We start from the raw sequence: 23,565 nt of genomic DNA, 5'->3' as shown, positions 1-23,565 counted from the left end.
ATGTAAGTGAACGACTTCACTGTTTTCGTATTTAATGCTCATCAGACCTTGAAAAAAAACAGACCAACTCTGAATCACTCCGAGTCCTCCGAATCCATTGTAGTTGATTCTGCAGAGGTATTCGGGGTCGACACTTCTTCAAAATTCAATCGCTCGTGTTGGAAAAGAAACAAGCCATTGAAGAAATAATCTAGGTCCTCAACAGTAGAGTCCTGGCTCGGATCGAAACGCATAGCATCATTCCAGTCAATCTTCGGGCATCTGGATCTGGAAGCCAGGGCTGCACCGACGTCTCCAAATCTTTCAAAACATGCAATGATTTCTTCTCGCGCTTCCCACCTGTAGCATCCGTCAGACAGAAACGTTTGCCTTCCGCATACTCACTGATAGCAACACTTCCATTTGACAAGTCTCAGGATTTCCGCTTCTACCTGGTATATTTTTGATCTTGGGCATGATGAAAATTGAATAAAGCTTTGCCATCCATTAAAAAACTGCTCATTTTCTAGTTGATGAAAGTCTGGAACCACATGAGGCTTCATCGTCAACATCGAAAATATGCTGCAGATGGTTATCTCTGCGTTCGGATTAGCCATAAAATCGTCATCCTGTTTGAGAGTGATCCTGACAAAAACTGCATCAAAGGCTTAAATTTCCGTCTCACAAATCTCACAAAACGGAAGCAACAAAGTTTGTGAAATTGATTTCAAGGCTCGAATCCTCCAATAACAAAAAAGCTCCAGCCAGTGTATAACTGAGGGTGAACACGCATGATTGCAAACTTCGCAGCCAATCATCGCAAACCTACCGATCTACGCAGCTTGATGAGCGAAGGAGGCCTGAACATTGATTACGCATCAAAATGTGAACGTTTGAAGTTCCTTACATTCAGCCTGAGAGGAATTCATCATCTCGCAGAAGCTTTGCAAACGTCCTATCCTAAGTTGAAGCTTTGTGGTGCCGCGCCTTGTCATAGGAAAGGTCGGATTTGGCAGACGACATTTTTTCTCTCTCTCCCTTTCTTCAATGATCGGCTCGTCTTGTCTCTTGTCTTGGTGCTCGCATTCCTTCTCTCTCAAACTTCTCGTCGCGCCATTTTCCATCTTTCGCTTCGGCCTCATGCCACAAACTTTCGATCCCGCGCACTCACCTTTCCATCACAAGTACCCCACCGGAGCCTGACCCATTAGCTGAACCCCCCCCCTGGCCACCACCCCACCCTCTTGATTCACCGGTCAACCACACGTCCCTCCGTTTTTACCCCACAACCCACCCCTCCTACCTTACCCTTTTCTTTTTTTCTTCTATTTGACCGATACAACAAAGGGTGGGCGAACTTGTCTGAATAGAAGGGGGTAGGTGGTAACAAGGTTTTCTGTCTAAGAGGGTGGGGTGGTTTTCATATCAGTGTAGACACTGGTGTCGAGGTGGGTGGGGTACTTTCTGTAAAGGGTGGGGTCATGTGAACGTTGAAATTGAGATCATGCAATTTCAGTGATCAGCTGCGGCGGAGGTGAAGCGGAGCAACTAGGAGCGAGGAAGAGGAACAGGAAGAGGAACAGGAAGACTAGATGAGGAAGGAAACACTAGATGGTAAGAAGCCTTCACAGGGTGAATAAGAAGACTTTGAAAATGCTACGAAAGAGGAATGATCGAAAATGGCGAGGATGAAGGGTAAACATCATGAACAGAAAGAGAGGGAGTTATGCAAAAGGGAGGAACACATAGGGCTTTGGGATTTATAGGAGGAGAAGAAGAGCATAATGCAAGGAGAAAAAGAGGACCTTGAGAGTCCTCTTTTTCTCCCGACTCCCAAAGTTGAAAACAAGCACAATGTAATGCAAGGCGATCAGAAGCTGTTTGGCTTTCCAGCATCAGACTGTCAGTGCGGATGGATGAGAGGGTAGAATTATCTATATCTTCTACGTTTTGACAGATTAGATTCCTCGATAAGATGATCGAAGCTGTAAACTCAAACTATCATTGCATCGACAATTAGCTTATTCTCATCTGATTTTATCCAGCAGTTTCTGGACCAACACATTGATGATCCCTTTCGAGGCCTTTCAAGATTGACGAAGTTTGCACAAGACTATAGCAAACATCAAGATGGACCGAAGCTCGCAAGGCGATCGTTTCATGCAGATGGGAAAGTTTGATGCAGCAGCAGCGTCATACACTGAAGCCCTCAGAACTACCAAAGACTTGACAGAGATAATCCGCCTGCTGAGCTCGAAATGTGATGCGTTGCACTCTGCAAAGAGATACGATGAAGCTAGGATGGAGGCTGAACAGATCATCAACCTGAAGCCCGAGTGGTCTCAAGGTCACTATCGGTTAGCGAAGGCTGCACTCGCTATGGAGGAGTTTGAAGTTGCGGAACAAGTGATAGGATTTACTCTCCGATCCTTTCTTGCCAGTGACCTACTCATGCAGGCTTTCACCAAGGCTCTGGAGCTCGTGCCAGGAAATGAGAAGTTCGAGCAGGGGCTCACGGAGACACAGGTTCAGATGGCCAAGGCGATGGGAAATGCGGCATTCAAAGAAGGAGCGTTCGAAGAGGCTATCCAGCATTACACCATCGCGATTGATCTGAATCCCTCCCATGGCGACTTGTATGTCACATTCTCACCCATTCCTCCACTAAGGTGACTTCTTGGAAGGTTTAAACTGCTTTCAAATCGCTCAGCTTGCTTCTGCCATATGTTGCAATATGACAAGGTCTGCAAACCCATCTCATCGACCAAGTAAGTATCTCCGGTGTTGTTGACAGCGTGTTGGCAGGCGCTGAGAGATGCGGATAGAGTGATTAAGTTGGCGCCGAAATGGTCGAAAGGATACTGCAGAAAGGCTGCAGCGCTTGCAGGACAAGGGTTATTGGACCAGGCGGTAACTGAAACATGATATCATTTATCAATTTAAGACGTACACGATTCAGATAGAAGCCTATCAAGCTGCATTGCCCTTGGATTCGGACAAGATAACAATTCAAGGTATGTTTCGCCTTTCGCGATAGATTTGTGACTATCCTCCGACAGGCAGGATCGATAGTTTGGATCAAGAGAAATCCAAAGCAAGAGGTAGGCCGAAATTCTACGCTAGGCCTCCTCACACTGTCTTAGGCAATCGAACATCAGACAAGGACGGAAGGGCAAACACGTATGACGAAATCAGTTCAAAGCAGGATCCCCGTCTCAACTTCACATCCCATGATGACAATCAAAATACACCATTGCAACGTGAGAGTCGAGGATACTCTGCTCAAGGAAAAGGAGTTCCCGAGAATGTGACTCTTACAAGCCCATCTTCTCGTAATGAGCGCTCGTCAACTTCATCTTCATCGTCTTCTTCTACCAAATCCCCATCATCGGAGCAGGCCAAGGGAAACAAAGCCTTCGAGCTAGGAGACTTCAAAGCAGCAATAGAGCATTACAGCCATGCCATGGTCCTTGACCCTCAAAATCATATTCTCTTCAGGTCTTCCGGCTTCAATGTTCTCTCTCACTGAACCATTGCAGCAATCGAAGCGCAGCCTATGCAAGCTTGAGGATGTGGGACCAGGTTGGCCCGCATCCTCGTGACTGTTCAGTTGACCTGCATGCAGGCGATCAAAGACAGCAACGAGTGCGTTCGGTTGCAGCCGAGCTGGGCGAAGGGATACTGCCGTCAGGGAGTCGCGTGCGAGCACTCGGGTGGATGTCAAACCCTAAGTGAGCTCGCAGGTATGAAGGCAAAGGCGAAATGGGTCTAGCGGAGGCAGCCTATGAGAAAGGCTTGGAGCTTGATCCCGAAAACGCCCTTCTACAGATCTCGCTGTTCCGGGTGTGTGTTGGACCCTCAAGAGACACCAAAGTGCATCCGAAAGGTGTGAATTGATTCTAGAAGACTTCATGGTTACCTAATGGCCGCAGCATCCTCTCAGACCAGCGAGAAACAAGAGGCGTCCCACAACGTGCGCAACGCTGCGCCCAAGGTGATTCCCCTTGCCTTCTGCAGCTCGGGCTGAGCTCAGGGAAAGATTGAGGAAGTGCACACGACGTCCTCCAAGTCTAGCTCGGACGCCAAGATGAAGGTGATAAGTTGGGAGAAGTGGGAAAGTCTGACACCATGAGGCAGGGCAATGAAGCGTTCCGAAGGAAGGAGTTCTCCCTTGCAGTCGCTTTCTTCACCGAGGCACTAGAGAACGAGTCAGATCCGCATGTTCTGGCTCTGTTGCTGTCCAACAGGAGTGCGACTTACGCTCAGCTCAACCTTTTCGACCTTGCTCTCAAGGTTGCCCACGTCTTGTTCGCCGTGAAACCTGATGAGTCATCACCAGGATGCGGACCGTTGTATCGAGCTGAGGCCCAACTGGGCGAAAGGAAGACACCGACAGGCTCGTCGCTCTCGTCCGTGGTCGGCTGGTTGAGTTCCTTGCAGGCGATTGCGTTTATGGGTCTCAGCAACTACGATGAAGCAACTCGCTCTTACTCCAAGGCCCTGGTTGCCCGCGTCCCTGCTCCCTCTGTGAGCTGACAGCATGCAGGAGCTCGAAGGCAAGCAGGGCGAACACTACGAAGTTCTCCTTAACGGTGAGAGAGGGTCTTCTGCTCATCGGTAATCATCCGAGTGGCAGGATACGAAAACGCCCAGCGCCTGGCGATGCTGTCGAACCAGATGGAGGACCCGCTAATGAAGGAGCTTTCCAGGGGCATCCAGTCCATGTCTGACCTGAGCCGCGAAGACGCGAGGATTGCTCAAGAGCCCTTTGCTGGGCAGGCAAGAAGGATGAACCGAGGGAGAGCGAAGAAGAAGCTCTCATGGGACACGCGCCCCCCTCAAGTCTTCGTCATCCACTATCCTCCCGAGGAGATCACTTCACGCAAGGTCTGCACGTGACATGTCTCGTCTTACTGTCTGGCCGATTAAGCGCTGTCTGCAGGCTCACTGGCGGTGGATCGAGGCTGAGGCCAGTCGCATGGCAAGGAGCGCAGGATCCGTCTGGAACGGCACCAACGACTATCATCCGAATCGTACAGTGAACAACTTTGGAGTGGACTGAGACTGGGGAGGAGAAGATTAATTATCGATGTAACATTATTAAAATTTTCGTTCACGAGGTCGCTCCTATTCTCCTACTCTCACTTCCTACCATCATGCTCATGACAGGTCAGCTGCGTGTCTCGTGCTGAGAGTGTCAGTCAGTCAAACACTTGTTGCAGGTAGGAAGCGGTGGCTCGATAGACAGCGAGTTGAGCTGGTAGGTTACCGGCAACAGTCAAACTGCGATGTCGGAGGGTTCCTCTCCTCATCGTAACTTAGAGCGATCCTTCAAGACAAAGTCGGCACCGACACCTGCTCCCCATAGTCCTCCGCCTTCTTCCCTGAAGCGCCTTCGCTGTTGATCGCTCGCCCCTGTTCCTGTTCCTTGGACGTGTTCTCCTTGCTCTCCTCTGCGGTTTCTTCCAGCTTCTCCTCTTCCTTCCCCTCCTTCCCCTCCTTCTCCTGACGCTTGACGCACTTGCTCGCGTGCCGCTTCTTGCTGGTCTCGTCTGTGAAAGTCGCGTCGCAGTCCTCGCACTCATATGGTCTCTCGCCCGTGTGCACGCGCATGTGCCTCGTGAGGTTGAACTTGTCGTAGAACTTCTTCCCGCACAGGCTACAGTTGAGGTTTCGCTCTCCTGCATGGTAGCGCTCGTGTCTCCTCAGGTTCGAGTGATGCTTGAACAGCTTGCCGCAGACCTTGCACGGGGGCACCCTCCGCTCGAACCGATTCTCCAGCTCGCTCCGCACGCCTTCCTGCAGCTGCTCTGGATGTTTCCGCACCTGGTGGCAGCGCATGTTCGCCAGGGTGGTGAAGCTGTGCTGGCAGATGTTGCAAGAGAAGGGCTTCTCTCCTGTATGCGTCCTCATGTGGACCTTGAGCTGCGAAGATTCCACAAACTTCTTCCCGCACACATCGCAGGGATACTTCTTCTCCCCTGTGTGGATGTAGGAGTGGCTCTTGAGCGCTGACCTCTGCACGAATCTCTTCCCACAGTGGGAGCAGGAGAACGGCCTCTCCCCCGTGTGCGTTCGGAGATGCGCTTCCAGCGCATCCTTGGAGGTGCACATCTTACCACAGATGTCGCACTTGAACGGCGAGTTCCCATCGTGCACCGAGAGGTGCATCTTCAGATAGAAGTTGGTCTTGAAGGATTTTCCGCAGATCTCGCAAGAGTGTTCACCGCCCTCTGTCTTCTTCCTCCTCTTCGCCCCGAATTTCCCTTCACCGTCGTCCGCTCGTTCTACATCGGCCGGGGGGGTCGGCATCCTGCCGTGAAGTTCTTCTTCCTTGTCCTCGCCATTCCCAGGGCTGGCAGCGCTCGTCCCAGACGTCAAGACTTTTTTCTGCCGCATGATGTCCTACGGAACCACATCAATCCGAATCATCTCAACCACCCAACAAGAGTAGACCAGCTCTCAAAAAACGCATTCGGCAAGCAGCTCAACACGCGCATTCAGCGCCTTCATCATACAAACACCAACTTTCATACATGAATCTCTTCCTCTCTCCATTGACAATCTCCTCTTACCCTCCTCCCCACCCCACCCCTCCCTCTTCCTCCTTGTCTTTCTCTCCTCCTCCTTCCCCTCTGCCGCATTTGCCGGTACTATTCATCTCCCTCATACTCAAATGGGAGGATAATTCATCACCCTCATTCACCTTCCCATGAAACGTTTTCAACGTATTCGTAACGGTCATCGAAGGGTCGCCATGGCCGGACGGTGGGCGGCCATGGTGGCGGTGCCCATGGCGGTGGTCATGGCGCTGGTGATGTGGGTGATGGTGATGCAAGAAGAGAGAGAAGAGGCGGGAAACAACGTCAGGCAGATGCTCATGGCGCGTAGCATCGAAAGGGCGGCGATGGGAGCCAACGAGGCATGGAACCGCCTGAGGGACCATGAAGATATCTGGCACACGTCAAGGGAAACAGAGGAGGCGCCGCCCATGGTCGAGACTCCTCGGAAGTTTGATATCCCACCACTCAACAACCAGCCAGAGAGGAGCGATCTGCAGTACTGGAGCACCACCCAGCAACCGACTCCTGTATGGGTCGACCTTCCTGAGGTACTGTCGAATCCTCCTCCGGGTGAAGAGGGGCCCGACGGGGAGCCTCCATCGAGCGGGTCGTCGGTTGTGAGATGGGGGGCTCCTGTGGTGCGGAAGGTGCCGGAGAAGCTGCTGGATCAGCTCAGGAGGATGAACCACCTCATCCAGAAGGTGAAGGAGTCAAACGAGATGTCAAAGCTGCTGCTGGACGAGGAGGAGAGGACGATGGAGGAGCTGAGGGAGATTCATCAGGAGCATGTCGACGAGCAAGTCAAGGCTCTAGACACAGAGAAGGCCGTCATCAGCAACAGGCTGAACATCCTCAAGCCTCTTCCAGGTCCTCCTGGTATCGAGGGCGATCAAGGGCTTCCAGGGTTGGACGGCACACCAGGAGCACCTGGAATGTAAGCAGCAATCTGAACTACCTGCCCGTACTCACTGATTGCATGCACATGTTTTGATGCCTGTCCGCGCTCCTCATGTTGCCTGCGCCTCTTGTTCTTCTCCTCTGCCCTCCCATACGACTTGTATTCGTCGCTGATAAATAAGCAGGACCGGGCCAAAGGGGCAGAAGGGGCCTGAGGGACCTGAAGGATATCCTGGGGATCCTGGAAGAGGAGGGAAGGAATATTACGATCCTTCGAGATGAGCTGCGGGAGAGCTTGTGGTTGAAGGGTGTGGAACAGCATTGGGGAAGCGAAGGAGGGGCGGCTTTTGTGCTGCTAAACTCTTTCTGTGTGGTGGGGTGTAAATTCAGATGCTATCGAAGGGGATGCGGCAGAGGCTGGACGAGCTGGAGGGCCTCAGGGTTGAGATGCAAGGGGCTGCGCCTGCGCTAGTCTAAAGGGTGTGCAGCAGCTTGCGGTTGTGAATGAATGTCTTGTGACGGTCCTGGCCCGTCATGTCTGTGGGATGGCAGAGGAAGAATACTCGTCCTCCTGCTGGGGTGACATGAAAGGAGCTTTCTACATTCATGTCAAACTTTACAGTTCAAGCCATTTCCGGTCTCTTCACGCCGCTCTTGGTGCCCTTGGCGCTTCCCTCACCTCCAACCTGCCGCATGCCATCATCCTCCTGCCCTTGAACTCAACTTCCTCCTCTCCCTCACCTTCCGCTTCCTCTGGCGCTTCTGCTTCTTGTTGGCCTTCTCGAGCATGAGTGATGAATACTTCTTGACCTGCTCTCGGCGTCACACTCCCGTCACTCCCCGCGGCTCAGCCCACCTGATCGCGATCCGGAACGTCTTCCTGGTCATCATCTTCCACCTCATCGTCCCCGCTGTCGTCGTCCGCATCATGAGGGATCTGCTGCAGCGTCAACACGCGAGGTCAACGGAGCGACGGGTGCTCCTCCCACCTGGATGCGGATGTTGTACGCGGGCATTTCAACCTCCTGCGACAGCAGACGGCAAGTCAGCACTCGACCGCCACTCTCCCAGCATCTTCGCACCTGAGATGCAAGCAGCTTGTCCTGAGCGTGAGAATCCACCTGCTGAGCCGACTGCTGATCTCCTTCCACTATGTCCATCAACCTCATCAACTTGGCTTCGCACTGAGCCAGAACCTGCAGAGAAGATGAGGGAAGCCACAAAAAGAAGAGGGAGAGGGACGAAGGAGAAGAGATCAGGGCAGGAGGAGGACGTCGTCTCACCTCGACCACCGTGGAGTCTGTCATCACGACAGCCTCCTGATCTACTTGGATCGGTTCCAGCTTGTCAGCGAGATGCTCCACCCCAGACTTGACGTTGATGAGAATCTTAGCGATTCTCTCGTACTTCTGCTTGTTCCGTTCGCACCTGGCGAGTGAGGGTGAGAGGCTTTCTCCGCGCTACAGTCACATCTCACTTGCTGTTCGCTTCCGACAGGTGACTTTCAAACTCGTCAACAATCCTTCTGGACCCCAGCGATCCCGTCCCGCTGTACTTGATCTCCTCTACCTTGGCTTTCGCTTGAGCCTTCTCCTCGTTCAACGCGTCGATCCTCGCCTGCCAGATTTTCACCGGACACATAAGTCAGAGGCATGAAAAGAAGGACCTGAGCCTCCTTGGTCATGACCACGAGGTTGCTGTGAGTCTCATCCTGAGTCAGGAACTTTTGAATCACTTCGTTAACGTCTGACACTCCGGTGGCGTCCTTAATCTTGCGGAAAGCCTCCTCGTAGGTTGTGATCTTCTTCTGCTCTTCTTCGAGCACATGCTCGTTGAGAGCAGAGTGGAATGCCGTGCTGAACAGCGTCTTCTTCATGTTCGACTCACTGGGATCCGCTTGCTCTCCTCCCTCCACCAGCTGCATCTCTCGTCTCATCTTGTCTCTCTTCTCCAGTCGCTGGTTCATCTCAACCTTCTGCTGCACCAGGGCTCGGCGATCTGCCAGCTCCTTCTCTCGCTGCTTCTTCTCCTCCATCAGCTGATGCTCTAGCTTCAGCAGCTCTGCCTTGGCCACCTCCTTGGCGTGCTGCGCATCATGAGACATGAGCACCAGCTCCTCTAGATCCTTCTCCTTCGCTTTCAGTGTGCGCTCTATCGCTGCCAGCTGGTTGTCGAACCCAATCCTCTCTTCCTTGAGACGCTTCACGATCTGCTCGTAAGTCTTGCGGATGGACTGAGCTTCGTTGTACTTGATCATCGCCTTGTCAAGGCGGTTCTCTAGCGTCCTGATGTTGCGGGTCAACGGAGTGTCATCGTCCTGAAGCTTCGCCATCTCCTTCTCCAGATCCTTCAGCTTGTCTTGCAGAGACTGCAGCTCCTTCTGACGGAACTGACACTGGTGACGAACGTCGTCGTGCCTCCTCCGGAGCTCTTGCACCTGTTGCTCCAGCTTGCCGATCTCTGAATCCTTTCCCGACGACTTCCCTTGATCACTCATCAGCCCTGATAGAGTTGACCGGAGCTCTTTGTTCTCTTTCTTGAGCTTCGCGAGTGCTTCTTTGTTCTTCTTGACCTCAAGTTGTGTGTGTTCAAACAGCGACTTGCGGTCGTTCTCCAACATTTGAAATCTCTTCTGCAGCTCTGCATACTCATCGTCGGCGCCAGGAGGTCGTGCCATGCTTGCTAAATTAGTTAGACCCTGCACGGAAAATTCAGGAGCATGAAAAGTGAAGGCAAGTTGCTCAGCAGAAGCGTTGTTCTCGCAGGTCCGTAATTGTTCGCCGATTTATCTCTCATCTAGCAATTCCTTCCTTTCTCGTCTTCACTGTCTACATTCACATCTCTTCCCTCAACTCCTCACCCCTCAACTTTCAACTACCTATCCTTTTGTATGTATCGTTTTCTACGCTCAATCTACTGCGTCTGGTTCTTTCAATCCTACTTCTCTTCCTCTCCTTTATATTTTTACCTCTCGTCACCTCACAGTCCGTTCCTCACATCTTTTCTGCTCTCAATCCTACTATCCTCCCGTTCAATGCAGTCCTTCTCTCCTGTTCTCTTTCTATCCTCGTATGTTGGACTTTCTCCCTGATTGTCACTCTCGTCCTCTCTACTCCTCCTTTCTCCTCCTCCTCTTCGTCGCTTTTCCTCTCTATGATCTCCTTTTCGCTGCTCCCATATGATCTCATCTTTCCGAGAAGATCATCTCATCTCATCTCATCTCATCTCATCTCATCTCATCTCATCTCATCTCATCTCATCTCATCTTCTCCCTCCTCTCTCCTCTCTTCTCTTCTCCTCTCCTCCCCACTCCTCTCCCTCCCCTCGCATGTTCGCTTCTCAACCGTTGAACTCCCAACGCGCCTCATCACCCCACCCTACCAAACTTCTACCGCCACCCCCGAAATAACCCCCTTGAATTCATGCACCCCGAGTTTTATACCCTACCCCCTAATTTCAACAAAGTATCATAAGAATAACCCTTTGGAAACCCCCAACCAACAGTACCCTACCCCAACCACAAGACCCTGAATCATCGGTACCACTCTTATTGGCACCCCTACCTGGTTTCGAAGTGGACCCCCTTCTACTACCCTCACTACCCCCACCGTTCCCCCCATTGTTGATGGGATTGGCGGGAAGTTCGGAAAATGAAGACTTGAAGGCGAGAAGGAAGAATATGAACCAGGATACGAGCATGAACAAGGATACGAGCATGAACGAGGATACGAGCGTGAACGAGGATACGAGCGTGAACGAGGATAAGAAATCAGGCATGGCAGAATTATACGTGCTACCAGGCTCTTCAAATCCCGACATTGAAGAAAAGCTCCTCAAGGTGAGTTCTCATTCAAAACCTGCAGACACCTGTGAAGCTTGTTTGAACCAGGCGAGGCAGTCGCGGAGGGAGCGCTTGAAGGCGCGTATGGAGGAGGTTGCCAGAAGTTCTCGACCAGCAGGCCTGGCGATCGAAGTCAACGAGGACGAGACTGATCAAGCACAGGCTCTCGAACTGGTATCTCCCGCTAGGCCAGCACAGGCCCTTGATCTGGTATCTCCTGCTAGACCAGCACAGGCTGAATGGGCTGTGACAGAAGTTAGTCCAGCCATTCGATCTCATACACATCCTGAACTGAGCAATGCTGGGGAAGTGCAGGCGAACAGGTCTCCTGCTGTTCACAAGGTTAACACAGACGCGCTCGCGAGAGAGATAGCTAGCTTCCGGAAGAGCGCTGAACAGACCCGATCCCAACAGAGGCAAAGCTCAAGGCGGGAGAAGCAAGGAGAGGACGATGAAGCGCAGGATGAAATTCACTCTTCTGACGACCCTGCTGCAAGGAAAATGAAAGACGAGGAGGAAAATGATATTTCTATCAAGGATCCAGGACAAGCTCCCCATGTAGATGGTGCAGGAGGGGATGATCGAAAGGATTCAGACATCAATCAGAGTGTCCTGGGAGTGAACCTTGACTGGTTGAAGAGTCTGCACAGAAGGCTGGCACCTAGTGTTGTGTTACTGCGTCAAGCCAAGATCAAAGTGATCGACGGTGATGTGAGCACCTGGAAGGTGATTGCTGAAGTCGGGGAGCTGCTGAACAACATCAACAACTACGTTCAAGGAGCTGCTGAGTCCGTGCAGGACAAGCTGACTTTGTGGCAGTCCTGCGCCTCGAAAGACAACTTGGTCCAAAGTTCGTCGGGGGAGAGAGGAAGCAGAGTTGAACAACTGAAGCAGCAAATGTCCCTCCTGCAGCAGAAGTGCGATGAGCTGACCAACGCTAAGTCAGAACTAGAATTGAAGCTTGAGCAGACAGAAGGTCGACCTGGGATGGATTTCAAGACTGCCTTCTCTGGCAAAACAGACAAGACGAGACGACAGCTAGAGATGGATGCGGCAAAGTCTGCCGTCCGTCTAGCGAAGGCGATCTCGGAGAAGAAGAGGATCGAAGACGAACACAACGAGTTTGTGCAGAAGATGGATGAAAACTACAACAGACTGCATCAAGTCCTTTTAGAAAGCTTTCAGACAGCAGACGGGAAGAAAGAGCTGATAGACCGTGCCATTTCCTCCAGCACTGAACAAGCCAAACATGGAAATTTGTCGTGGGAACTGAAGTGGACCAATCTGTTGAGTGTCATTCCTAAGCTTCTTGACAACGAAGATAAAACAAAGGCTGAAAGGATAAAGATAGATCAAGATCGTGAAGCTGAAATCTTCAAATTGAAAGCTGAGGTCGGAAACTGAGTTGTTATGCTGTTGTTTGACCTCCTGTGTTTGATGATAGGTTGATGCCCTGCAGAAAGAATTGAACAAGACAAGGAGATGCCTGTCAGAGGAGCAAGCCAACGTGCTAATACACAGGAAACAGCACGAGGAATGGAAGAAGAAAGCTGAGAATCCTGAAGCCGAGGCCAAACTCCTCCGCTTACAAGAGGTAACGCTGCAGAGTCGTTTGATTGTATGATTCATTCACTCTGACGTAAAGGAGCTCAAGAATGCTGAGGCACTTGTCAAGTCGAAATCCGAGAATGTTAAAAGTCAGCGGCAACATGTTGGTTCTTTCTGAGCTGTTCGCAGGAGATTCGATTGCAGAACGAGGTAATCGACTTGACTGGAAGACTTCAAAGTGCGGAAAAACTCGCCAAAAGCCGCGCGAAGTCGAATGACACCGAGATGGCGAAACGTGCGCTGGAGTCTGCCATGGAGGATCTGGACCGGGCTCACGTAGAGGTGAGGAGACGAAGGGAATGGGGGCGATGAAGAGGTTGACGACTGTGAGCAAGTGCCTTCGACTTCGCGATCAGAATACCTCGTTGATGAAGGAATCAAAGAAGTACAAGGTACAGCTCTGCCCGCGCCATCGCATGGGTCTTCTAAAGGGATGTCATGGCAACAGGCCGAGTCCACGGCGAATCTCTCGCGGTACTTGTGAGTTTGGAGAGACCTCGACGCTCATCGTTCTTCTTCAGCGTTGAAGCGATCTCTGCACAACTCGACTGCGAGAGGAAAGCGATGGTGCAGCAAGTGATGCACATGCAGGCCCAGGTGACGCTCATCGCTCGTGTGGTCGGAGTAGAGCTGAGGAGGCTGTCAGGTCGACGACGTCATGGCCAAGATGGAGCCCGTGGTGATCAAGTGCAACGACCTACAGGCAACGGCAGCTGAGGGAGGGAGTGGACTGACAGCTGACAATAGAAGAAGTGCTTCAACTACAGGCGGCAGATTTCAGACCTCGAGAGGCTGCGTGACAACATCCAGAGAGAGCTCGTGATGGTGAGGGAGGCGAGAGGAGGGGGGGGGAGCTGTTGAGGCTGCTGCAGGCGACGAGCGACGAGAGGATGGAGCACGTCTCTGCCCTGAGCTTCGAGGTGAGGGAAGAGACAAGCTGCTGGGCTCCTCCTGACACTTTGGGACAGGTCGAGACGTTGAGGCAGCAGCACAAGGAGTCGCTGCTGCTGCTGCGCAAGTACGAGAAGACCATCAAGATTTTAGCGCAGAGAGCGCAAGTGAGGAAGGAGCAAGGAGGAGGATCGGAGAGCCTTGCCGACTTGCTTCCTGTCATGGAATCCCTGGTATGTGGCGAGGGCTGCTGCTCGCCTGCTGCTCCGAGGTTGCGAACTGAAATTCAGTGTGAAGGAGCTGGTGGACTGAAGGAGCCTTGCTAGCCTATGAGATCGATGCTTCTTGCCTTCATCTTACTTCGCCTTAACCTTCTCTCCTCTCCTCTCAACTTGTTTCCTCTTCCTGCCCCTCGCCGCTGTCGCTCGTGTGACGGTCGAGGAGGAAGTCGGTCGCCTTGACAAGCTCGCTTGTGATCTCCGGGTCATACATGGAATGTCCTGCTCCTGCTACCAGCCTCAGCTTCATTTCCGGCCAGGCCTCATGCAGGTCCAGCGCTGTCCCTGCACCGCAGTCACCAGGAGGGGAAGGCCGGTTGGCAGGAGAGGAGCAGGAGCAGAGAGCAAGGGAGTACATGGTGGGCAGATGTAGTCGGCTGCTCCTTGCACTGCTATGCACGGAATGTGCCGAATCCGCTCCATGCGCTGCGGCTGAAGAATCGCCTCCTCCTCCAAGAAGCCCCCATGCAGAGAGTACCAGCAGGTCAGCATGGCCTGCAGATCATGTCGGTTAGAAGGCGAGGGGCGAGGGCAGCTGACCTGAGCAGGCACATAGGGGGCTGAGGGGGCCGGCCGACTCTCTGAGACAAGACAGTCACTGAGAGTTTAGAGAACAAGGGGCAGGCAGACGGTTCCCGTTGGTCTTGGAGGTGTTGGCTGTCAAAGTGACAGAGCTTCTCCTCCTCGCCTGTTCCTCCTTCATTCCTCCTTCATTCCTCCTTCATTCCTCCTTCATTCCTCCTTCATTCCTCCTTCATTCCTCCTTCATTCCTCCTTCATTCCTCCTTCATTCCTCCTTCATTCCTCCTTCCCCTCCTCCAGCCCTCACCTCTGCCTTCAGCTCCTCCTCGTCCTTCCCGTCCACGAGCCACCGACTCCCGTCCCACTCGACAACAGAACTTGCAGAGAGCGTCCCAGTCGCGTTGAGGACAGCAGCTTGATGCAGGGAGGACACACTGTACTCCCACGAGAGCCACCTGAAGCAGACGTCGGCTCCTGCATCGCACACTCACCTCCACCTCCTCGCAGCTGCTCCTTGCGTCGTCGTGTTGCTGCTGAAAAGTCTCCTACGCTCGGGTCACTCGCAGCAGGCGCGCTGAGACGCGCATGCCTGCTGTAGGCCTCGAGGACGGTCTTGCAGCTGACGGTCTCGTGCTCCCTGCCGGCGCATCAGCGACGGGGGAGGGCGGGCGGGGCCGCACAGCAAGTCGCTCACGAACTCCTTGTATGCTCGAGGAAGTAGAGCTCGACATCCTCCCTGCGTCTCCGTCAGCCCTTGCGCCTCCTCCCTCTCCTCCTCAGGCCTCAGGTCCGAACAGCCAGCAGATCTCCTTGGCTCGCATCAGACACACTCCTCGCAGCACCATCGCCCGGACCTGCTCGCGTCAGTCTCCGGCGCTGCCGTCTCCACGACCTCACCCTCTCCGGATACTCCTGCGAGTACGCAAGAGCGAGAGTGCTTCCCCAGCTACCCTAAAAGAGCGTGAGAGGGAGGGAGCGAGCGAGCGAGGTTACCCCGAGCACGATGTCCCATGTGGAGACGTTGAGATGGACCCTCAGCCTCTGCTGGGACGTCAGCTGGAGGAGGCAGCAAGAGTCTCTTCCTCAATGTCGGCGATCAGGTTGGGCGTGTCGTTGTTGTCGATGCTCCTGCCGCGTCTCATCGCGTCAGTGCTTCCAGGGCCACACAGCTCAAAGTTTCACCCCCGCGGCGTCGAGGATCCGCAGCCACGCTGATCGAAGAGGACGACGCGACATCTGCGCTAGAGCTTCAGCTCGTCGCAGTCCCCAGCCCTCATCGACCTCTTGGGGTCGAAGAAACGCGCATGTCGAGGGAAGCTGCCTGCCCCAGGGCCGCCATGGAGGGAGAGGGCAACATGTTGCGAGGTGCTGTTGCCGTAGACGTGATAGAAGAGCGAGTGCGTGTCGTCGACTGGCAGGAGCCCTTGCTGGTTCGGCTCAGTCGGCTCGTACAAGCCTCTGCGATCGCTCCACAGCGTCACTCTGCTCCGTCCAACTGCTCCTGGACGGAGGCCGTGGGGTCTGAGGGAGATGTGGGGCGAAGGAGCAGAGCGAGCGAGACGGAGCGAAGGCGCGAAAGAGAGAGAGAGAGAAGTTGCTGATCCCACCAGACCTCCTTGCACGAGAATCCCTGCCACCAGGAGGAGGCAAACCATGCTTCCCGTTCTTCCACCTTCCTCTCAAACGCCTCTCCGTCAGCTTACGAGGCGCGGGCTGTCTCAGAGCTCATCGCAAGTGGCACGTGCCTGCTGAGCATCGGATGACTCTTCTATCCTCGTCCTCCTCCTCCTGATCCAACTCGCTTCCTTCCTCCCTGCTTCACTCCCTTGCCCACCCTGTGTAGCCTCCTGTCGCCCACAGACATGGTTTCCGGTCTACCATCTTTCACGGATTCATCCCAGTGCTTTACTCACGCCCTTAGATCAGCCAGTGCTTTACTCACGCCCTTAGATCAGCAGGTTACCAGCAGGGGATCACCGATGATCTCACTGGAGCCCAGCAGCCTCCTGGCAGAGATTCTAGCCCAGCAGCTGCCTGGCGATCTTCAACGGGCGGAGATTCCCTTCATTCCACACATACACTTAAATATGTGCATTCGGCACAGCAATAATGCGCTCACGACCTTCAAGAAAGCAAAAGCACAGCAGCAGCATAGCTTTACCTTGCTCTGTTCCCCTCCCTCGCCAGTACGACAATATAACCCCTCAACTGATTGTGACTCACGATTTCACTTGGCCTCCACATTCAATCCTCACAATCATTCAAGAGAAAGTAAAGAACTCTAGACCAAAAAATTACCAACTAATTATAGAACTGTCCCCGAATCTTGAAACTCTTATCTCCTCTCGCGGCCTCTCCTCATCCACGTCTGCCTTGCAACCGGAACCCTCCAGTCCTCCTTCCGCTATGAACGATTCAACCTCAAGCTCTAGACATCGCATCCGCGTAGAAGATCATGCCCACGACACTTCTGCCTCCATTGTACTTCCTTCACTCTTCGAACTATCCGGCCTGATCACCTTGCAGTCTCACTGTCAAAGGCCTCGACTAAACCACCATCCTTCCAATCACACCTCCTCGTGTCAAGGCCAACGCTTCCTCGAATCAACCTGTTCACTCAAGCCTGATGCGGATCTGATTTCCTTCCAACAAATGTCCATTCATTGCTGCACATAAATCAAACCAATGCATCGTACAAGTCAACACCTCAATGATTGACCTACCTGTTAATGCAGTGCGAGCGTCGTTGGTATTATCGAAGACCACGGTCCCTTGACCGTCTGGATACACATCAGCTCTGATAACATTTCCAAAGCGTTTGAAAAGATCTTTCAAAGTCTGCCATGCAATCGACCTTTCGAACATCAACGTCACCAGTAATAAGCCACTTTTCGATAGGCACCTTGGAATGTTTTCGATGAGCAGACGACGCATCTCCCCTGCGGCTGCGAATCTTGAACCAGCAGCGGGCGCCGCCCCCCATGCAGGCGCTTCACGGCCGCCCATGTAGCCAGCACCACCCATGTATCCAGCACCCGCGCCCATCCCGTAGGGATCCCCACGATCATACATTTCACGCATTCGTTCAAACATCATGCTCCACATGTCCTCCATCCCGCCACCCATTGCACCCATGCCATCCCAGCCCTGCATTCTCATGAGATTCACAATCAGAGAAGAGGAGCCACGGTCCCTACCGGGCGACCCATCATGTCGTCACGCATCCCCATCATACGAGGGTCGTCGAACCTGCGAGGGCTTCTGTCTCGCATGCTCCAGCTATCCCGGCCATCTCGACCCCAGCCACCATAATCTCCCCTGAAACCGCGTCCGAATCCTCGATCAAAGCCGAAACGATCCATCCCATAGCCATCGAAGCCTCGTCTATCATGCTTGTCCACCTTGGGAGCAGCGGCCTAGCGAGAAAACGGTCAGGGAAGCAAGTCCAAGGTCAAGACAGCAATGAGTTGCACCTGTGCGGTGCATTCAACGCCTTTGATGACGTGTTTTGGCTGTTCGAGAGCTTGACTTGCGCTGCTTGGATCTTGAAATTCTACAAACCCACAATTCTTGCGTTTCCCAGTGGCATGATGCACAGGCATGAAAACATCAGTAATGGCTCCGAACTGCTCGAAGTACTGGCGGAGATCCTCTTTTCGAAGGCATCCAAGTCAGAAGGAAGAACAGGATTCATCTAGACGTCAACCTGGTTCCACAGCATCTCCAAGTCGGCCGATGAAGATCTTCGTCTTAGACAGGGCCGGCCGTCCTTCATCATGCTTGAATCTGTCGCCCGTGTCTCTCAGTTTGAGATCCAAACTTCTTCCTTCCATGCTGTGCTGCATGTCCTTCACCCGAGTGTTGGTTTCCTCGTCCTTGTACAGGACGAAGCCGAACCCACGGGACCTTCCTTCTCGGCTGAACATTAGCTCGCACTCCTGCAGCTCTCCGAACTGAGCAAAGTAGTCTCGGAAGCCCTCACTTGTTATATGATACGGAATCCCGAAGACTATCATCTTCTGCTCGGGTTTGGCTGTTACATCAGACCCGTTTGCTTCACTGGAACGGAAAGTCATGGGCAGCGGAGAAGGGCGATTATAAACTCACCCGACGGCGCTCATTCTTTCGATATCGAGATGTCACTGAGACGACAAAATCAGACGTGGGAGGCAGAGGAGATGTATCATGACACAAACACGTCAGGAAACATCCAATCCCTGCGCATATCGACTGCTTCTCCCCCTCCCTCCCTTCCCCTCCCGCACGAGCCCACCATACCTGCCGCTCCTCGCCCGTGATGAACCCTACCCCCTTATCGCTGTGTACCTACCTCATGCCATGCCCATGTTGCCGACACCCCTCCTATCCAAAAAGAACCCCCTATATTGTTTTACTACCCCTCCCTGTTGTTAAGAACAATTTATTGTCACCACCCCGAATGGAAGACTAAATTCTTTCAAAAGTACCCCGTACTTTACACCCTCACCCCATCATGGTTTCCCTACCCTACCGTATTTGATTTCAGTCCCTGCACTCTGGGTCATAGTACCACCCCCTGGAACCACCACCCCCTCCATAGATTCCACCCCTCTTGATCGAGTTCAGTCAAACTGTGCTAGTTGTCCTGTGACAGTGTGACGGACGCCGGGGCCCGGACAGTTCGGAGCATATGCCGGGCCGGCCGGGCGGCGTCACCTCCGATGGCTCGACCGGACGGACGGGCGTGACAGTCCGTCAGACGATGGTCCCGACGGTCCGAGCCGCGGCCGTGCCGCCGCCCTGCGGGCCGGCCTGATCTGACCGGACCGGGACCGTCGGACTCGGGGAGCACAAGTTTGTTAGACTTGGACTTGCCAAGTTGTACTATGCTAAAGTCACGCAGATATCCGGGGCCCTAGCAAATCTGGTCTTTTTTTTTCTACTTTTTTTGGGGTTCACATGGAGTCCACCCGACCATGCACGGTTCACTATGGCAGGCCTTTCGTTAATTTGGCACTTAAATTTTTCGGTAGAGCGCGGCGCCGCACTGCGGGTGACTGCAGAGGCTCCGGGCGGCCCGCCGGCCCGGCCGTTTCAGTCCAGTCACCGGTCCGATCTTGACTCACTACCGTCCGTCGTCCGATCATGGCTGAGTCTGGGCCGCCGGCCCGCCGCCTGCGCCGGCCGCCCGGGCCGGCTGCGGCTACTAGCCGGGCTGACTCAGTGACTCCGAGCGGACTCCCGCGGCTGCCAGGCTAACTTGAACTTGAACTAGGTAGCGGAATAACCCTCCCTAGAGAGCCATATAATGACTTGGGGAACAATCGAAAAACTTCAAAGATGGGGGTGGGGTGGGTCGGGGGTCATGCAATGATGGGAGGGGTACCGTCAGGGGTACCGTACGGTTGGAGAGTAGGCACTGTTGAGGCAAACCGTGAGACCCGGGCTCGAGTCCACAGTAGGGGTGGGCGCGGGAGCTGGTAGGGGTGGTGCTGAGAGATCCGAGGAGCAAGGCAAACAAGAGTGGGTGGGGTAGTGTAGGAGGATGGTGGGGTGGTTAACCGTTTGACAAGTTGGTCATTTGGATCATGCAAGAAGCGAGGAGGGGATCGAGGATCGAGGAGATGGAGGGAGGATGGACTCGGGATGGGATGGGATGAGGCGGATGATGGGATGGGATGGGATGGGATGGGATGGGATGGGATGGGATGGGATGGGATGGGATGGGATGGGATGGGATGGGATGGGATGAGATTGGATGGGAATGGATCAAGGAGAGACTGAAAGAGGGAAGACGAGCACAGATTCGAGAAGCTGCACAATAGAAAGATTGCGAGGCTTTCTTACCACGCAGGAATTCTGCAACGAACGCTAACTATGAAAAAAGGCTTTATGCTTGCTTTGTCAACGTCACGTCTGAAAGAGTTAACCTAACTTCTTGCGTGTCTGCAGCTTCCATAAGCTATGCATCCTGCAGAATGCCGAGCTACAATCTCAGGTTGAAATGGAGTGAGATGCAGGCATGACGCAAAACCTTCCGCTTGGTTGGGAAGAGCGCGTATCAAAATCAACAGGGTACACCTACTACTACAACAGGTTGGATTTAACTCCACTAAGATGTTGTTTGGTTTGAGGTTTGCCCTGTTGCAGGCTGGATGGAACGAGCACATGGAACCGTCCAACGGCAGGTTTGCACCCATCAAGTTTCAAGGGTTTCAATGGAGTCACATCTGCTGACAGAGGCTGCCGCCCACACGTTCTCGCTGCCTGGTTCGCCGATGCGCAGGAGCACGATACATCAGTTCGCGGAGGAGAGAGGAGATCGGTTCTCGTACAACAGCGCACATCCTTCATCCACGCATGATTCCTTCAGCCGGCAGCATCATGGCTCGGCGCGGGGGCAGGAGGTGGCCAGGTCGCCGCTCATGGCATCTTCTCCCTTGCGCGGCGCATCCCGTCGAGGTGCGTACATGCTCGCGACTGCTTCCTCCTACCCGCATGCTGATCTGACATGATCCCTCCTCCATTCAGAGCCTGGGAGACCGATCCTGTCTTCCGATTTTCACAGCGACGCTCAACGGGACCCTGATGCTCGGGTGAGCTCTGCCGCTGGCATTCCGCCTCTTGCTGACTGTCACCTGATGGGTGGGAGCAGAACGTGCGACCCAGCGTCGAGATGAGCATCTTCGAGGAGGAGCTGGACCGGCACATGTCCATGAGGTCGAGCAGAAGCGGCGACGGGGATGCTCGAGGTCAGCACGGGGTTGTGAGCGACGTGGTGCTGGATACGATTTCCCTCATGCAGCGGGAGCTGAGGACGGTGAAGGAGACCGTAGCATCGCGGAGCAGCGAAGCTCTCGACGTCCATCCGCTGAGAGAGGAGCTGGAGCGGATGAAGAAGGAGCTCGACGAGCGCAACGACGAGATAGCGAGACTGAGAGAGCTGAGGAAGGACAGGGAGGACACGCTCAACGCCTACAGCAGGATCCGAGAGCGCACGTCGAGAAGAGATATCGATGAGAACCAGCCTTCTCCCTCCCTGTCCAACGTCACGTCGGTAGGCGGAGTGTTGAAACCGATCCCAAAGTCCCCGACAGCGAGGAAGGCGATGGGGGTACCAGTGACCTACAGCTCCAAGACTTCTCTCATCCCCGTGGCGGACTCCTCCTCAAAGCCTTCACGACAGAAGTTCTCCTCCTCTGCCACTGCTGAGATCATGCAGTTCCACCAGGCGCAAGAGGACGCCAAGGAGCGAGCCAAGTCCGCTCCCCGCATGCGCCCTTCCTCCAATCAAGATGTCCTGGCACTGGAATGGGAGGACACGAGGAGCAGGCGGGACGACCGACGACGCAGCGAGGTGCCGAGGACGATAACGAGCGGGGAGGAAGCGGGAGGAGGAAGGGAGAGGCAGAGAAGCCACTCGGTGAAGGAGGAGAGGGAAATGTCGACCAGGAGAATCAAAGAGAAGCTGAGAAAACTTGCAGTGCCGGAGTATAAGATCCGGTTGCTCCTCAAATCCTCCTCTAGCTCTCCCCTCTTCGTTTCCCCTCCCTCCTCTCCCCCTCTCCCTCTCCCTCTCCCTCCTCGTGTCCTCTCCCTCTCTCCCTCCCTCCCACCCCCCCCCTCTCTCTCCCCTCACTCCCTCTCGCTCCAACTTCGGCTCTTTCCACATGCCCTGGGCGTCGCCTCTTGACATCATCGCAGGGAGTGTGTGGAGAAGAGCGACCTGCAGGCGCTGCTGGACCACTACGAGAGCCGGCAGCAGGCCACGGACGTGGACGCGAGCAGACAGTTCAACGGGCTGGACCTGGCGGTGGTGCCGCAGGCTGAGCGGAAGCGAGTGGTTGTCGACACGACTATGAGGCTCAATGCTGAGACGGGGGCGCTAGTGGTGGTGAGGAGAGAGGGAAGGAGGGAGAAGAGAGCAGGGGAGGAGGAGGCGAGGGAGGGAGGGGGGAGGGAGGGGAGGGAGGAAGAGGAGGGAAGGGAGGGAGGATCTGATGCTGCTTGACTGGCTGGCAGTTCGATGATAACGCCAGGTCGAAGATGCGAAAGTTCCGACTAGACCGCGCGGAGTATGCGGTGAGCCCTCCAGAGAAGAAGCATCCTCTCAAGTATCCTGCACCTGCGACAATGAAGGTGAATACAAAGAGAGGGAAAGGAGGAGAGAAGAACATGAAATGAGGTTGGGAGGGGAGGGGAGAGCGGAAAGGAGCAACGTGCGAGCAGAGGAGGAGGTGAAGGTCAGAACTGACTAACCACCAGGCGAACGCGAAGAAGTTCGAGGGAGAGCTCTCTATGAGGCTCGAGAAGGCGCTGAGGAAAGGAGACATCACCCCCTCCAGGAAGGTCTCCGACGTCATCCCCAGCAGAGGGTCCAGCAGGAGGAAGCCTTCCGCCTTCACTCCCATCGGCCACACACCCCTCGACGTGATTAAGGCGGAGGCGGAGGAGGAGCGAGGGCGGCACGTGTCGAGGAGCAGGAGGGAGAGGTCGAGCTCTGTGCCGGGCCGGGGGCGTCTGGACGTGAGGAGGAGGTAGCAGCTGCGTGCTGTGCTGGCTGAAAGTGACGAGAGAGGAAGGGCTGAATCTGAATCTCCTACGAGGAAGAGCCGAAGTCGACATAGAAGATCGTCAAGAAGACCAAGTCACAGGTTGAAATTCCTTTCCCTCTCCTCCTCTTGCCTCCGTCCCTTGCTCGCTCGTGCTCTCTCCCACTCTCCCTCTCCCTCTCCTTCCGTCCCTCTTCTCACTCCTTCTGCTCCCCTCTGATCACCTCACCGTCCTCAGGGAGGATCGCAGCCTCTCCTCCAGCTCCTCCCAGGGGTCACGTGGGCGATCGAGGAGACGACACTCGACGTACGAGCGAGCACGCGGGAGAGCGCAGGAGCTGGTTGTGAGGTGAGGGGGAGGAGGTGGGGAGAAGAGGGAGGAGGAGGAGGAGGGAGGAGGAGGAGGAGGAGGAGGAGGAGGAGGAGGAGGAGGAGGGAGGAGGACGTCCCCGTTT

The 23,565-nt window shown here is 54.3% G+C and overlaps 9 protein-coding genes across 9 annotated transcripts in view; 4 read left to right on the top strand and 5 right to left on the bottom strand.

Annotated features, from left to right (window-relative positions):
• Positions 1-74: 74 nt before the first annotated feature.
• GUITHDRAFT_104926 (hypothetical protein) lies at positions 75-911 on the bottom strand (the record flags this gene model as incomplete). Its single annotated transcript, XM_005836320.1, has 3 exons — positions 75-339; positions 809-839; positions 887-911. 3 exons carry the CDS (start codon positions 909-911, stop codon positions 75-77), a joined length of 321 nt encoding a protein of 106 aa, XP_005836377.1.
• A 2,605-nt stretch (positions 912-3,516) lies between these two features.
• Positions 3,517-3,876, top strand: GUITHDRAFT_67950 (hypothetical protein; the record flags this gene model as incomplete). Its single annotated transcript, XM_005836319.1, has 3 exons — positions 3,517-3,561; positions 3,605-3,692; positions 3,737-3,876. Coding segments are annotated over 3 exons (273 nt in total), but the record flags the coding sequence as incomplete, so codon positions are not given.
• A 1,632-nt stretch (positions 3,877-5,508) lies between these two features.
• Positions 5,509-6,222, bottom strand: GUITHDRAFT_53031 (hypothetical protein; the record flags this gene model as incomplete). Its single annotated transcript, XM_005836318.1, has 2 exons — positions 5,509-5,760; positions 5,806-6,222. Coding segments are annotated over 2 exons (669 nt in total), but the record flags the coding sequence as incomplete, so codon positions are not given.
• Positions 6,223-6,736: 514 nt separating this feature from the next.
• Positions 6,737-7,480, top strand: GUITHDRAFT_104923 (hypothetical protein; the record flags this gene model as incomplete). The annotated part of the gene is made up of 1 exon (XM_005836317.1): positions 6,737-7,480. One exon carries the CDS (start codon positions 6,737-6,739, stop codon positions 7,478-7,480), a length of 744 nt encoding a protein of 247 aa, XP_005836374.1.
• A 549-nt stretch (positions 7,481-8,029) lies between these two features.
• Positions 8,030-10,139, bottom strand: GUITHDRAFT_85772 (hypothetical protein). The gene is made up of 8 exons (XM_005836316.1): positions 9,106-10,139; positions 8,917-9,056; positions 8,723-8,867; positions 8,522-8,635; positions 8,429-8,464; positions 8,296-8,376; positions 8,181-8,249; positions 8,030-8,125 (listed from the first exon to the last, which is right to left on the bottom strand). Exons 1-8 carry the CDS (start codon positions 10,114-10,116, stop codon positions 8,063-8,065), a joined length of 1,659 nt encoding a protein of 552 aa, XP_005836373.1. The 5' UTR covers positions 10,117-10,139; the 3' UTR covers positions 8,030-8,062.
• Positions 10,140-11,118: 979 nt separating this feature from the next.
• GUITHDRAFT_136065 (hypothetical protein) lies at positions 11,119-14,105 on the top strand (the record flags this gene model as incomplete). Its single annotated transcript, XM_005836315.1, has 13 exons — positions 11,119-11,277; positions 11,329-12,672; positions 12,725-12,874; positions 12,926-12,970; positions 13,018-13,170; positions 13,245-13,280; positions 13,337-13,368; positions 13,410-13,485; positions 13,535-13,567; positions 13,663-13,713; positions 13,761-13,808; positions 13,857-14,012; positions 14,070-14,105. The coding sequence occupies 13 exons, from the start codon at positions 11,119-11,121 to the stop codon at positions 14,103-14,105; spliced, it is 2,319 nt and encodes a 772-aa protein (XP_005836372.1).
• Positions 14,106-14,226: 121 nt separating this feature from the next.
• On the bottom strand, positions 14,227-16,039 carry GUITHDRAFT_59395 (hypothetical protein; the record flags this gene model as incomplete). The annotated part of the gene is made up of 9 exons (XM_005836314.1): positions 14,227-14,342; positions 14,414-14,655; positions 15,071-15,124; positions 15,204-15,311; positions 15,375-15,433; positions 15,477-15,530; positions 15,573-15,657; positions 15,762-15,815; positions 15,861-16,039. Coding segments are annotated over 9 exons (951 nt in total), but the record flags the coding sequence as incomplete, so codon positions are not given.
• Positions 16,040-18,010: 1,971 nt separating this feature from the next.
• On the bottom strand, positions 18,011-18,595 carry GUITHDRAFT_68106 (hypothetical protein; the record flags this gene model as incomplete). The annotated part of the gene is made up of 2 exons (XM_005836313.1): positions 18,011-18,231; positions 18,286-18,595. 2 exons carry the CDS (start codon positions 18,593-18,595, stop codon positions 18,011-18,013), a joined length of 531 nt encoding a protein of 176 aa, XP_005836370.1.
• Positions 18,596-20,580: 1,985 nt separating this feature from the next.
• Positions 20,581-23,565, top strand: part of GUITHDRAFT_136063 (hypothetical protein) — a gene marked incomplete at both ends in the record, with an annotated part of 4,666 nt that continues 1,681 nt past the window's right edge. The window contains 9 exons of the mRNA XM_005836312.1: positions 20,581-20,654; positions 20,709-20,746; positions 20,939-21,020; positions 21,127-21,154; positions 21,214-22,061; positions 22,263-22,452; positions 22,581-22,697; positions 22,824-23,084; positions 23,349-23,459. Coding sequence (XP_005836369.1) covers positions 20,581-20,654; positions 20,709-20,746; positions 20,939-21,020; positions 21,127-21,154; positions 21,214-22,061; positions 22,263-22,452; positions 22,581-22,697; positions 22,824-23,084; positions 23,349-23,459 — 1,749 coding nt within the window. The remainder of the gene's footprint in view (positions 20,655-20,708; positions 20,747-20,938; positions 21,021-21,126; positions 21,155-21,213; positions 22,062-22,262; positions 22,453-22,580; positions 22,698-22,823; positions 23,085-23,348; positions 23,460-23,565) is intronic.

This window comes from Guillardia theta, assembly GCF_000315625.1.
Source record: "Guillardia theta CCMP2712 unplaced genomic scaffold GUITHscaffold_18, whole genome shotgun sequence".
Taxonomy (NCBI): domain Eukaryota; class Cryptophyceae; order Pyrenomonadales; family Geminigeraceae; genus Guillardia; species Guillardia theta.
This window is presented reverse-complemented; position numbering and strand designations above follow the sequence as displayed.